Genomic DNA, 13,437 nt, shown 5'->3' with positions numbered 1-13,437 from the left:
AAAGACTTACCAGATTTTCTATGTCTGTCCGTGCCAACACGTACGTCCGCACGTTGCTGTTCTGGTGCAGAAGCATGTACAAAAGGAGAGTGGCCTGATCAGACTTCTGCTGCTCACACAAAGCTGTGTATAAGCTGTTAAAGTTAATCTGGAAAGCGTGGGGATTTGACGATGAAAAAGCAGTGTTATCTGAAATAAAGAAATAAGAGCAAATCTTGAACAAATACACTTATCATTCAGATAAAAATCCCTTGGTGAAATATTTTATACAGACACCACAGTGAGGAGGAAATAAAAATCATCCATAACTCCTATCACCAATGGTCATAAACCCTAATAGGGTCTCATGAAGATTCAGCTGTGCCAAAAAGGCTGAGGTTGTCCTCCCACGTGAGCACGTTAGACCCCTCTACCTGCACAAAACACTCTTCTTTTTTCGTAAAGCTATTCTTTTTGTCCAAATGGCTTTCCCTGCTAAGAAGGAATGTGGTCCCAGGAGCTGCTGCAAGTAGAACAGCTACAATATCTTCTCAGGAACGAATATGCTGACAATTCATGTGTTTCCAAACCCTGCACCCCACACTTCCAGGTTTAGTTCCCTGGCATCAATATGGAGTATCTTGGCATGATGGGGATATTTGCATAGGTCAAGACTATTGTGGTATCTCAGTGAAACACAGATTTTATCAGGACCTTAGATGTGTGTGGTGGGGAATTTCATGGGTTAAGTGGTGTAAAACACGACATCACATCGTCTGACATCCCTCAAAGTAACGGCAGTTTGTTGATATTCACAATACACTCTGTGCCAGAGCTGGAAGTGAAAATAGAACAGATTTCTGTTCACAGAACCTTTACCAGTTTCAATAAAAACTGGTAAACATCTGCACAGATCTCCGTGGTCTAGAAATTCCCAGTGGAAACAGAAAAGGCTAGAACTCAAAGGGGGCTTTTAAAAAAGATGGAGAGTGACTTTTTACATGGGCAAATAGTGACAGGACAAGGGGGAGTGGTTTTAAACCGAAAGAGGAGACATTTAGATAATAGATTAGGAAGAAATTCTTTACACTGAAGGTGGTGAGGCCCTGGCACAGGTTGCCCAGAGAAGCTGTGGCTGCCCCATCCCTGGGAGTGTCCAAGGCCAGGCTGGACGTGGCTTGGAGCAACCTGGGCTAGTGGAAGGTGTCCCTGCCCATGGCAGGGGGTGGATGGAACTGGGCGATCTAGAGGGTCCCTTCCAACCCAAACTACACTGTGGTTCTCTGATTTGTAGCCCGTATTCTTGGCAAAGTTCCTAAACAGCTTTCAGCACAGAAGAATGCAATAGTCGTCACTTATTTCGAACAACGCTTCCACCCGCTTTGGAAGGAGAAAGTGCTTGGAGGCCCTGTGGGAGCCCCCCAGGAGCCCTGGCTCCCCTCAGTTTTCTGAGGGCCCGGTGGAGGGGTGGCAGCTCCAGCCATTCAGATGGAGTCAGCAGGAGCCCTGGAGCAAACCCTCCTCCTGCTGCGGGAGCCGGGAAGCGCTGCCGCGCACACGGAGGCGAGACACAGCCCCGCTGCCTGTCCCAAACCAACGTACCCACAGAGACCCAAACCTGCCCTTTCTGAACTACTGACCACACTTGTGGACCAACTGGTGTAAAACCTCCTGCTTTGGGTGAAAATTCCTCTCCACAATGGGAGGTTTGGACGTAGACAGCAAAATCAGAACAATTCCATCCTTGATGTGCCACAGTTCATTAGCTGAGAAGTGTCCATTGACTTTCCAGCTTCACCTCGGTGGATGCTTAAACTGTGCCACTTGGATTTATAGCCTTTCACTATCAGTAATAAAAATCTAAATAGTATTAAAGAAACTTACCAGCAACAGCAGCACAATCCTGTATTATTCTATAGAACATTAGGCTGATCAACAGAAAAACTAAACTATTCCAGACCATGTAGAATAAAGAAAACTACCCTGAATTCTACTAGTGTTGTCACAATTAAATTATATAAATTACTTAAAAAAAAACCCACACCACTTTTCTTTTTTAGTCACATGCTATAGATCATTGTGACAGCAACCAGCTTTCTTTTTTCATCTCACTTTCCTCATACTAAGCCCTCAGAATGTTTACAAGAATCAAATTTAAGCTCAATTTTGAGTATCACAAGTGGAAACAAGTTTCTGGGAAATCGTAAGTCGTTCTATAACCATGCACATCTAGAGAAAATACAGCTTTTTATGCTACTTTTGACACAGAAGAAGTTCTTTTAAAATTTTATAATGATAAGCCTATAACACTTCTCAACAAAATTTACTGGCTACTAGTGAATTTAATCAAAGTCAACCAAAATAAAACATAAATGGAAGTTTGCAGTTTAAAAAATAGAGCAAAACAAAAACTTTATCAACAATTTGATCTCAACCACCTGTAAATGGCATACAATAAATCCAAGGAGCATGTTAGGATTCAGAATTCTTCTAATGAGAACAAACCTCCATCCTCATGATCTAACAAAATTTCCTAGGTAAAGGTAAATGATTTAGAGCTCAACCTGCTAAATACTTAATGGTTAAAGGAAGACAAAAACTGTCTGAAAGTGAGTAACTCAGAGGGATTATTGTGGCTTCACAGGTTGTCACATTCCTCCCGAACTCTGTGCATGCTGTCAACCTGCACAAAGCCAATGAAAGGTAAAACCCCATGGCTCAAACTCAGAGATTTAAGTCCATAAAACATATATGGGAAGTGTTGGTAGTCCCCATCCCTGCAGGGATTTAAAAGCCATGTGGATGTGGCACATGGGTTGGTGGTGGCCCTGGCAGTGTGGGCGAACTGTTGGACTCAATGATCTTAGAGGGCTTTTCCAACCTAAACCATGCTGTGATTCTATGAAAAGCACCACAGCTGCTCACTGAGCTGCCCAGACAGTCCAGGCTGTGTCAAGGAACCACTGTGTCCCAAACAAGACCCTCTGTCAGTCAGAGGGTCAGCACAGCACCTGCAGTTACCTGATACAGAGACTGGAACCAGCCTTCTCAAAAACAAGACAAGCACTGAAAATACTCTGAAGCCTTCCACACACGCAAAACTCATGAAAGTGCTTATACTAACCTTATTAAAATTATTAAAATTAATCTTATTAAAATTATATTTTACCTCACACTTGCAACAGAAGAATATAGTCAGCAAATCCATCTAGGTAGTAATTCAATTGCTTATCTTCACTCTAAGGAACATGACTCCTGCTAAACAGGATTCCTCTGTAAAGTTTTAGGTGACTCCAGCAGACTCTTGGATAGCCTACCTACTTATAAGTCAGTTTTATTTATACTTTATGAAATTATGGAGTCACAGAACCATCAAGGTTGGAAGAACCCTTCAAGATCATCTTTGTCCAACCATAAACAGGACTAGAATCACAAAGTTTTCTAATCTTTCTCAAGTCTGAAGGACAAAGTATCCTCCCTCTGTCCCTACCATTAAATTCCAGCAGCTGAGGAACATCACCTCAAAACTCCCAGAAGAAAAGGCACAATTACTGCTCTTCCATGGGCTTGCTGGAAGAACAACAATTTTTGGAAAGAGAACCTCTAAGAAATCACAGCAACTTAAAATTCACTTTCAACAGCTCGTGCTTACAGATAAGAACAGATACGAACCTTGTGTGTTCTTGAAGGACATAATAGCTTGCCTGTAGGGGTTGGGCATGTCTGGGGCATCGGTCAGGTTGGCCAAGACCAGCAGCAGCAGCAGGCTCTGGCTGGCGAGCGGGGAGCACTGCTCCAGCTGCGGCGACGCTTTGCTGCCCACCCCGCCGAGTGTGAACACTGTCCACAGGCCAGCTGCAGAGCAAAGCACAAAACAGCATGTTAATGTTTCAACAAACAAAACTCCTCTAGAGGCCAGGGTTAGATTAGTTATGAGGGAGAAATTCTTCCCTGTGAGGGTGGTGAGGTCCTGGCACAAGTTACCCAGAGAAGCTGTGGCTGCCCCTTCCCTGGGAGTGTCCAAGGCCAGGTTGGAGGGGGCTTGGAGCAACCTGGGACAGTGGAAGGTGTCCCTGCCTATGGCAGGAGGTGGAATGAAGTGAGCTTTAAGGTCCCTTGCAACCCAAACCATTGTGTGATTCTATATGGTGCACGTACCAGTCCAGTATTAAAGGCATAATGTACAAAGTCAAAGCAATGTCCCCAAATGCTGCTCGTCAAAACTCATTATCACACAGCTTAAAGTTTGACGTTTGAGCCTGAAACACAGAGTCATTTTCATACTTACAGCACTAAAAAACAAAAAATAAACTCCAACACTAACTGCATTTGAAATTCCTGTTCCCAATTACAGCAGTGTTGGCGAACCAAGCTGACCAGCGACGTGCCTAAGTACCAACCAGAGGAGAAGGAACATCAGAGGACTCTCTTTATCCTTCTCCAGAAAGTCCATTAGTCCTTATTTCCCTACCACTGCTCATGGCACTCTCTTACACCACTGAAAAAAAAATAAGAAAAGCAGCAAAACTGAAAGAGAGGTGGTGCAAACTCAGCATTACTGGGGGACAAAGTCAAGAAGAAGGACAAACCCTCTATGTTTATCACATCTGAGCCCCTGATACATTCCCAGGGGAATAAGAAGCAGCCTCTCTCAATCACAGTGTATTGCATTCCTCCCCAAATGCCTGCCCAGCACTTCATTTTTCTGAGTGTATCTTCAAATTTTATGGCACAGACTGAGCATTTCATCAAATTATTCATTTAATAGGTCAAAGTCCTGAATTATACAGAAAAAAAAAAGCTCAACTAAAAAAAAACCAGAAAATTCTTATTTCCTCTTTTAATCAATGCCTAAACTGAAAATTAATTACAATTTTCCCCACTTCTTAAAGAAGACAGAAAAAATTAAGAAAGTTTCATTTTCAATCTTCTAGTCTGAGAGATTCAAGGAGCAAATGACAAAATCCTGTAAGCCATGTGAACGCAAAGCATTAAGTGTAGTGTAACCAATTAAATAGAATTTCAAGTACTCTTAGCCCTACAAAATTTCAAACCATTCCAAAGAGCATTTTTCTTCAAATGTAATTATACAGTCAGATTATGTAATACACCAGTGCTCCCTCATCAGCACAACTGCAGGGCAATTACTGCCATGTCAAGGGCAAGGGAACTAATGCCACTCAGTGTTAAGCAGCTTGAGGGAGTTCTTATAATAAAAAGCACTGTAATTACAGCCTTCTTAGCAAAAATTTAATGTTCCATTAATAACCCTTTATCACCATGGTTTCGATCCACTGTCCTTTAAATCGGAATGAATGATGCTGACCATGAAGTTAGTTTTTGAACTCTCATGAGTTATCCAGAGGGGTAACGTGCAGAGAAAGTACTGTAAGAAAACCGAAACAACCATACATTTATCATAGGTTAAGTAAATTCAAATTTGGCACATTGTCTTTCTTAAACTTCAGCTTAGTTCTCATGTTTTGTTTTCCACCACCCCACCCTTCTGTGGCTGGCATCTGCCACTGCTACACCTTTCTCAACAGTCAGGAAAGGAGGGACGTGGCCAAAATACTGTCGATTAATCTGAATCTTCCACCAGGGAGAACGAGGTCATCATGTGCGAGAGAAATCTGCACATTAATATATGAACCAAGTAACTCATATTTCAGATTCTGCTTCTTCAGAACATCACAGAAACAAAAACAAAACAACAACAACAAAAAACAACAAACAACAACAACAAAAACCAACCAAAAAAAAAAAACCCAAACAAAAAAAAAATAAAAACCAAACCAAACAAGAAAACGCCAAAAAAACACAACACCAAAAAAACCTCACAGAATAAAAGGAAGAAAATGCTATATTTAAAAGGGATGAAGGCCAGGTTGGACGAGGCTTGGAGCAACCTGATCTAGTGGAATGTGTCCCTGCCCATGGCAGGGAGGTGGAATGAGATGAGCTTTGAGGTCCCTTCCAACCCAAACCATTCTGGGATTCCATGATTCTATGAAAATTCCTATATAAGCCCACAGGATAGCCATAGGTGGCTGTAACAGTACTAGTGTTGCCTGGCACCAGTACAAGCACGAAGAGAAATTTGGCCTAGACATCAACATACACTTCAACATACAGAGCTTGGATTTCTTTCACGTTGAATTTTCACTTTAAATTTAATTTACTCCTATTCTCTTGTCATTTTTCCATATTCTCAAGGGAAATGCAAATTCACAAAGTTTTCTTACAGCTTTCTAGATCTCTGGGAGGCGGCCAAGACAGGATAGGGTTCTCAAAACTAAACCACTGAACTGTGAAACGGAGGGAGGAGTAGATTACCTGAAATAGCATTGTGAGCCAAAGTGCTTCTGAAGATTTATAAACTCTTGAAAAGCCTCTACATTACCAAATACTACCTTTCTGGTCCTAATTATAAGCCTGATGAAGTTAATAATCCATAACCCTAAAACAGCCTCTTCAATGTTGTTGTGGTTTAACACTACACAGCCAATCATTCGCTCCTCCCTGGTGGGATGGAGGAGAGAACTGGAAAAAAAGAACTGGAAAACTCATGGGCTGAGAGTTTTTCTGTTCACTAGGACAGAAAAGGATGGGAAAATGATGATGATGATGATGGTGATGATAATAATAGCAATAATAATAGTAATAACAGAATATACAGAAGAGTCTTCCTCTCTGGGGATATTCCAGAACCATCTGGATACAATTCTGTGCCACGTGCTCTGGGACAACCCTGCTGGAGCAGGGAGGTGGGACCAGATGACCCACTGTGGTCCCTTCCAGCCTGAACCACTCTGGAATTCTCTAATATAACTTTATTTCTTGAGTCGGTTCCACATGGAACCACATTGCTAGAATGTTTGTCAATTTGAGAAATATAAAATCCTGCCAACTATTTCTGTCAAATACCCGGATACTTTGATACGGGTACTGACTGCTTTCACCTTTAAAACTAAATTATAGATATATTTTTGTCCTTCTCTTCCACCAAAGTACCCATCACAGATTTTTTTCCCCACTCAAACAATGTAAGGCAGAGCAAGAAATGCAGGTCTTAAGAGCAAGGTATGTTTTTTTGCAACAGAGAACCTGAGGCCTTCTGTAAGATGGCTGGAAACACAGTTCACAGCCATGAAAACAAACCCAGGACTTTAATGTAGTTTGACAGTCTGTGAAACAACGCTTAATGGCAAAATGAAGTTATGACACATCCATCAAAATAGAACTTTCTTTCACCTGACTGTTATTTAACACAAACACAATTCTGCAGAAATCTCAGCCCAATGCCTGGTCTCTGTTACACAACAAGATACAAATAAGGTTCATGTTTGTACCTCCTTGAAGAAAAGTTTAAACCCACTTATTTATAGTTTCATGTGACTAAGCAGAATTTTAAAGAGTTTGATTCTGAATACATTTTAAAACCAACAGACAGGTAGGAATGCAGAGGGTACTTTAAAAACTCATTATACCCATATAAAGCATTGCAGTTTATATTCAACAACTTCTAGCAGTGTCTACCATTATTTTAAATCAGTATATCAACTGACTGTGAGGTATAATTGATTTGTGAGCTCTCTTGGGGTAGTTATTGAACTACTTGCAATCCTTCCACAAAATGTGTTATTTACCTTCCAGTCTTCAGTATAAGGGCTTGGATGACAAATTCTCTGAGCTTTCCCCCTGGACAGAGCATTAAACCAACGCTGAGGAAATTGGTGTTACTTACTTCCAAGCATCTTTCTACGAAATGAAGATTTAAATTTTTTTTAAAATCTAATAGCAGCTGCAAAATGCAATCACAGTAATAACTGAACTTCAAGCTTTCCTTTGAACAGCCTATTCTTCATTAAGTTTAAATACAGGCATTAAATTTCAATTCATACGGGCAAAGCCTTTTTGAGTATGCTCATGCCTCTCCTCAGTGGAGCTTGGTAACAAAGCAGATCATTACCTCTTCTCTCATCTCACAGCCCGAGTCCCCTCATACATCAGCATTTTCCCAATGAGTTTTATTGCTTTTGAAATTATTTTTCAGAGGGCACCAGGTTGAGGTGCAGCCTCAGGCTGCTTTCAAGACTGAAAAGGATGAAACAAGAGTTTTAGTAGACATGAATATCTTCAAAAGAGATCTTCATCTTGATCTCTCCCTGTCATTTTAACATTTCCAAAACAACAATCCTGCTCCCCTGTTGCAAAAATGGAAAGAACACAAACAGATGAGGCTATAGAAGTTGGTAAAAAAACTGCCAAACACCAGAAAGAAAACTCAACCACGAAGAAAAAAAACTGAATCAGTTCTAACTTATGTTTAGCAATCTGTCCAAATCAAGTCCTAGCTCCACACTCTGATTTCCTATTTCTGAAACTTTCAGCATCCAAAAGATTGTCCAGTGCTGCAATAAAATCTAAGGCATCAGTAAATACAGATGATGAACTAAAGCAAAAGTGATTTTCATTGCATCTAATTGATACCATCCTGTACTTCCTCCACTAAAACCAGTGAATAACGTATTATTAAAAAACATTACAATTACTATTTAATTCTTATTACATTCAAGCAGCAGCTTTGGGAACTTGAGGGGTTGTTTTTTTTTACTTAATGCTTATTATGTGTGTCACATTTCTTAAGTCAATTCAATGGTTCTCACACTGTGGTCTGGTGAACACTTTCTGGTGGCCCGTGGAGAGCTGGCAGATCACGTTGTGCTGGCTCTTGTCCTCGTTTCCAGCTGCTACATTGTGTTAGAAGAAAGCTAAAAATACATAAATACTTTCCTACGGTTACTTTTCCATGTAAGCAATTTCTCAAGTTGCCACGGGGATATTATGTGATAATGAATGGGAGAGGAAAAAGTGGTCCACGGAATGATGAACAGGGATCAGTGAGGCAGCTGTTGTATCAAAGGCATTTTACACTCCATGAGCACATCCTCAACGTCTCAGATCTTTAGTTAGGCAACTTAAAACTGCAGACTGTGAGGAATACTGGGTATACTTGCCTAAAAGACTACAAAAACAGCAGCTACGTTCATTTTAGGAAAGTCCCACTGCAGGTTTGGGAAGATTCATTACAGCAAGAAATGAGCAAAGCTGAAGTATAGGAAATACAGAATAATTTTTCTGTGTTTTATGAACCTGCATGTTAAATATTCCATCCTCAGGCAAGATTAAGCTCATCTGGAGCATAAACACACAAAACCACGACCGCTGACTGAAAAAGGGCATCTGATCAGAGCATAAATATTTTAGGTAGGGAAATTACAAAACTCAGAAGCACAAAAATGGCTGTCCTAAATACTGCAGTAACTTTTTGTTTGCAGTTACTCCTTAATTGCAGTAACTTTTTCAGCTGACAAAAGATCTCATAAATTATACATTTTTGCAGCATTATACCTGGGCATAGTAATAGAAATGACAGAAGTAACAGTTTTTAATTTTCAGCAGTATTTTTCATGCTCTCCACTGCCTGACATTGGAGTAACAGAATTAACCCAAGCAAGTTTGAGACACAGAAGGAAAAAAGTTTTACAAACAGCTATAAATGAATAGTTTCTGGGTGACACACAGTCTAGCAAAACGAATTCACATTTTACATACTGGTAGGCTAGCTGCTCTCTAAGTCATTAGCAGGCTGCAGCAAGACTTCACACGTGGGAGATACTGAATTTAAAAGCATTTTGACACAACAGCTATGTACCAGTCCATCTTGACTCTACCTTTCTGGAGTACAGGAAAGGCACATGATGAGTACCAGAATCAATTTGTGATCACTTGTAAACTGCATATCCAGGCTTAAAATCCTATCAAACTACCACTTAGTCCTTAGTGTGAGGTCAAAGTCACACATTTCGACAATCTACACAGTGGATTGCCATGGGCTTTATATCACATGCTTCATTATATTTCAGGTGCTTTCCTCTATTTCAGGTGCTTTATTATAATACTTTATTTTCAGTATTTAGTTCCTAAGTACTACAGAAAAGTGACTGAAATGCTATAGAAAGATTAAGAGCATGTTTTAGATTACTTCTTTAAATGTTAAAAAAAAAAAAGTATAGAACAAATGTTTTAAAAACCAAGTTACTTTCTTCTTGTCAAATCAGTGAGACAGAACGACTGTTCTGTATTTCATATATTTCAACTGGCTCATTGAAATATATGACTGAGTATGACTTAATTGTTTGAGGGTTTTCACACTTAATAACACTATTGTAAAGGCGACCAGTATTTCATCCCACTTGCCAAGAACAGCAGAAGGTAGTTATTTCTGTGAAGCCAAGCTCTGCAACACCAATTCCCTGCCTGCTCCACTCCTGGTCACTGAGAACAGCCCAGTTCATGTCTGTGTATCCACATTTTTAAAGCACACCCCAGGCATTGTTCCCAATGCTGCAGCAGGACAGGGAAGCCGCAGGGAATGGCCGGGATGTAGGAGCCGCTGGGGAAAAGGTAGCCCAGGAAATCTCCACATAAGCCCTCCAAAGCTGGAGGAGTTCCGACGGGCCTGAGGCTGCCGGGGCCGTGATGTCATTAACACATTCTGGAAGCAGCTTTTCAGGAAATGAATCATGGAAGCAAGCGAAATGCAAAGATGTATTAGGTAACTGTGTCCATCCCCTACCCATGCAACAGTGTTCCCTCCAGTTTGTTATTCTATCCAGTCTAATTTTAAGGAACTAGTAATGGAGCTTGAACCACATCCTTTGGGAAGAGTGTTCCATAATCTAATAAACCTCAGTGTTGAGATTTTTTTCCTAATATTCAGCCTAAGCATTACTTTGTTCAGCTTCATCTCCTTATTCCTGTAAGTGGTTCTACGAAATACCATAAAACATTTCTTCCCCAGTTCAGTGTTTACAGCCTTTAAATAAAAGGCACAGTCAGGTCTCCTTTGTTGCCCAGCCAAATTACATACACAGATTTTTCTTTCCTTTCTTTGAAAGTCTTTTCCATTTTGCTTCCTGTGATTAATCGCAGCTCCAATACTTTGCACGACCTTTCAAATGTCATGGAACTGAAAAGCATTACAAACACTAAACTTTGTAGATTTACTATAATAAACAAGCATGTTCCTCATTTCACTGCAAAAACAGTGTTTATTTCATTTTAAAATTTTCATATTATTTTTTATCTCTAGATTTCAGGAGATGTTCACTGTAACATACAAAATGTGACAGACTCTCCTCAGGGGCAGGAACCCCATCTATTCCACCATAACTCTTCTTCTGGTTTTGAACTTCAAAATAAAGAGACAACCCCCTTCTCCCACGACCATGAAGCTCAGTTGCAGACTTGCAAACCCATCAAAGCTTTTGACACCACAGCTCTATCAGAAATGTATAAAGACACCCCCAAGAAAGTATTTCATCTGAAAAAGTACAGAAACATTTAAAAGCAAAGTCAACACCTGCAAACTCACTGAAATAATGCTGCATATAATTATATATATTATTTATGGTTGGAATCAGCAACCTTAGAGGTCTTTTCCAACCTTAATGATTCCATGAGTCTATGATAAATTTAACATTTGCAGATGGGGTCTGCTTCTCTTAGTTGTACAGAGATGCTGAAGCATGGAATAGCTTTGTTAGCTGGAAACCCCTGACGACATTTTTAGTATCTGTAATTGGAATATGAGTAGCAGACATACCCAGACACGTCGAAGAATTAAGTAAAGCAAGTTACACATCACGTTCCTGAATCAAAAGGCTACCAAGTCTTCAATAAGGCTGGAAATAACTTTAATAAACCACTAATTCATTTCTAGAAATATATTAAAAGAACTATAGGAAGGGAACATCTTAAATCAAGAATCTTCACATTTTTATTAGCTCCAGTCCTGGTCTGTTGCTGGCAACACCTATTTCAACTCCTTTGGACACAAATGATAAAATTTTTGAGATGGAACGAAATTCCTGCTGCGCATTTGAAGACTCTCCAGTACAACTGAAGCAGCAAATGTGACCACAATATCAAGAAAAAATAAATACAGGTTTTATGGTATTATACAAGAGCACAATATCACAGTATTATGACTACTTGAAACCTGGGAAACTAAGTGCAAGCTCGAAGAGGGTGAGAGAGAGGAAAATGAATGAGAAATGTGGGAAAAACTGCAAATCCACCCAGTGTTGGATTGAATTTTAGAGGAACTGTCTGACTCAATCATCCTTCAGCCTTGGAACAGCAAACCTCATGACAACAGAAAGTTCACATAGCGAGACATTAAAAGGGACTTGTTGGATGGTGGGGTTTTGGGTTTTTTTTTGGTTTGGGTTGTTTTGGTAGGATTTTGGGGAGGAGCAGTTAGTTTTCAGGAGTTTTTTTGTTTGGTTTTGTTGTTGGTTTTTTTAAGTTATTATTTATTTTTGTCTTTAATAGAAGACTCCTCTGGCTTTTGCCCAGGGCACCATCCCTGTACTTTATTGTTGTGGTCAGAATGGGAGGGAACACAGTGAACGTTTATAATCCAACCAATACCGGGATTTTCAGTAACATTTTTTTGTCCACTCAATTGGACAAAATGCGAGACAGAAACAAACGTGGAAATGTTTAAAAAAATCAAGCCCTGGCAATATTATTTTTAAATAGTGTTAATCAGGGCACTGATATTAACTAATGCTTTTGACGCAAGACCCTCAGAAGAACTTCATCCCCACACAGAAGGGGAAGGGGGAAGAAGAAATCCAGACACCCATTGACTGAAGTGACCTGTAACGTTGCTAGACAGATCAAGGCATCCAACAAATGACTTTTCCAGAGCAGTTAGCATTTTATATCAGTTAGTGAGTTTAGCACACTGCTCCTGTTGGCTTGTTGTGATGCCAGGCACTCAATTCAAAATGAACCTGTTTCTTGAGGCATGAGAACATGAGCAAGTGGCTTCTGGGAAAGTCTCCCTCTAAAGAATTCTGCCTAATAGCCTAAAAAAAGAAAAGTATAATAAAAACACAAAGAGGCAAGGGAGACCTAATGTTTTTCTGAACTCAACTGTCTAAACCACAAGATAATTTTCACCCTTCTATTTCCTTACTTGTCAAATGTATGCAGCTCAATTTCCATGGCAAATATCATGACAAGGCTTATCCCAGTTCCATGAGAAGATACATCCCTTGGCGGACTTCAGAGATCATTCTTGCCACCAGTCATGGGGTCAAATCCAGACTTAGTTCAAGTCTCTTGCAGAGCCACGCTGGAAGAGCTGGGGGTGTTCAGTCTGTTCAGCCTGGAGAAAACAAGGCTCTGGGGAGACCTGAGAGCCCCTTCCAGTGCCTAAAGGGGCTCCAGGAGAGCAGGAGAGGGACCTGGGACAAGAGATGGAGGGACAGGATAAGGGGGAACGGCTTCCCACTGGCAGAGGGCAGGGCTAGATGGGATATTGGTAAGGAATTGCTGTCTGTGAGGGTGGTGAGGCCCTGGCACAGGTTGCCCAGAGAA

General features: G+C 40.5%; 1 protein-coding gene across 4 annotated transcripts in view; it reads right to left on the bottom strand.

The window, feature by feature from the left end:
* Positions 1-13,437, bottom strand: part of DYM (dymeclin) — a 215,479-nt gene that overhangs the window by 135,523 nt on the left and 66,519 nt on the right. For all 4 annotated transcript variants that reach the window (XM_017819757.1, XM_017819758.1, XM_017819760.1 and 1 more), the window contains exons 9-10: positions 3,652-3,834; positions 11-189 (exon numbers count right to left, since the gene is read on the bottom strand). In XM_017819757.1, coding sequence (XP_017675246.1) covers positions 11-189; positions 3,652-3,834 — 362 coding nt within the window. The remainder of the gene's footprint in view (positions 1-10; positions 190-3,651; positions 3,835-13,437) is intronic.

This window comes from Lepidothrix coronata, unplaced genomic scaffold (assembly GCF_001604755.1).
Source record: "Lepidothrix coronata isolate B3197 unplaced genomic scaffold, Lepidothrix_coronata-1.0 Scaffold77, whole genome shotgun sequence".
In the NCBI taxonomy this organism is placed as follows: Eukaryota; Metazoa; Chordata; class Aves; order Passeriformes; family Pipridae; genus Lepidothrix; species Lepidothrix coronata.
Note: the sequence above shows the minus strand (reverse complement) of the source record. Positions and strands in the feature narration are given on the sequence as shown.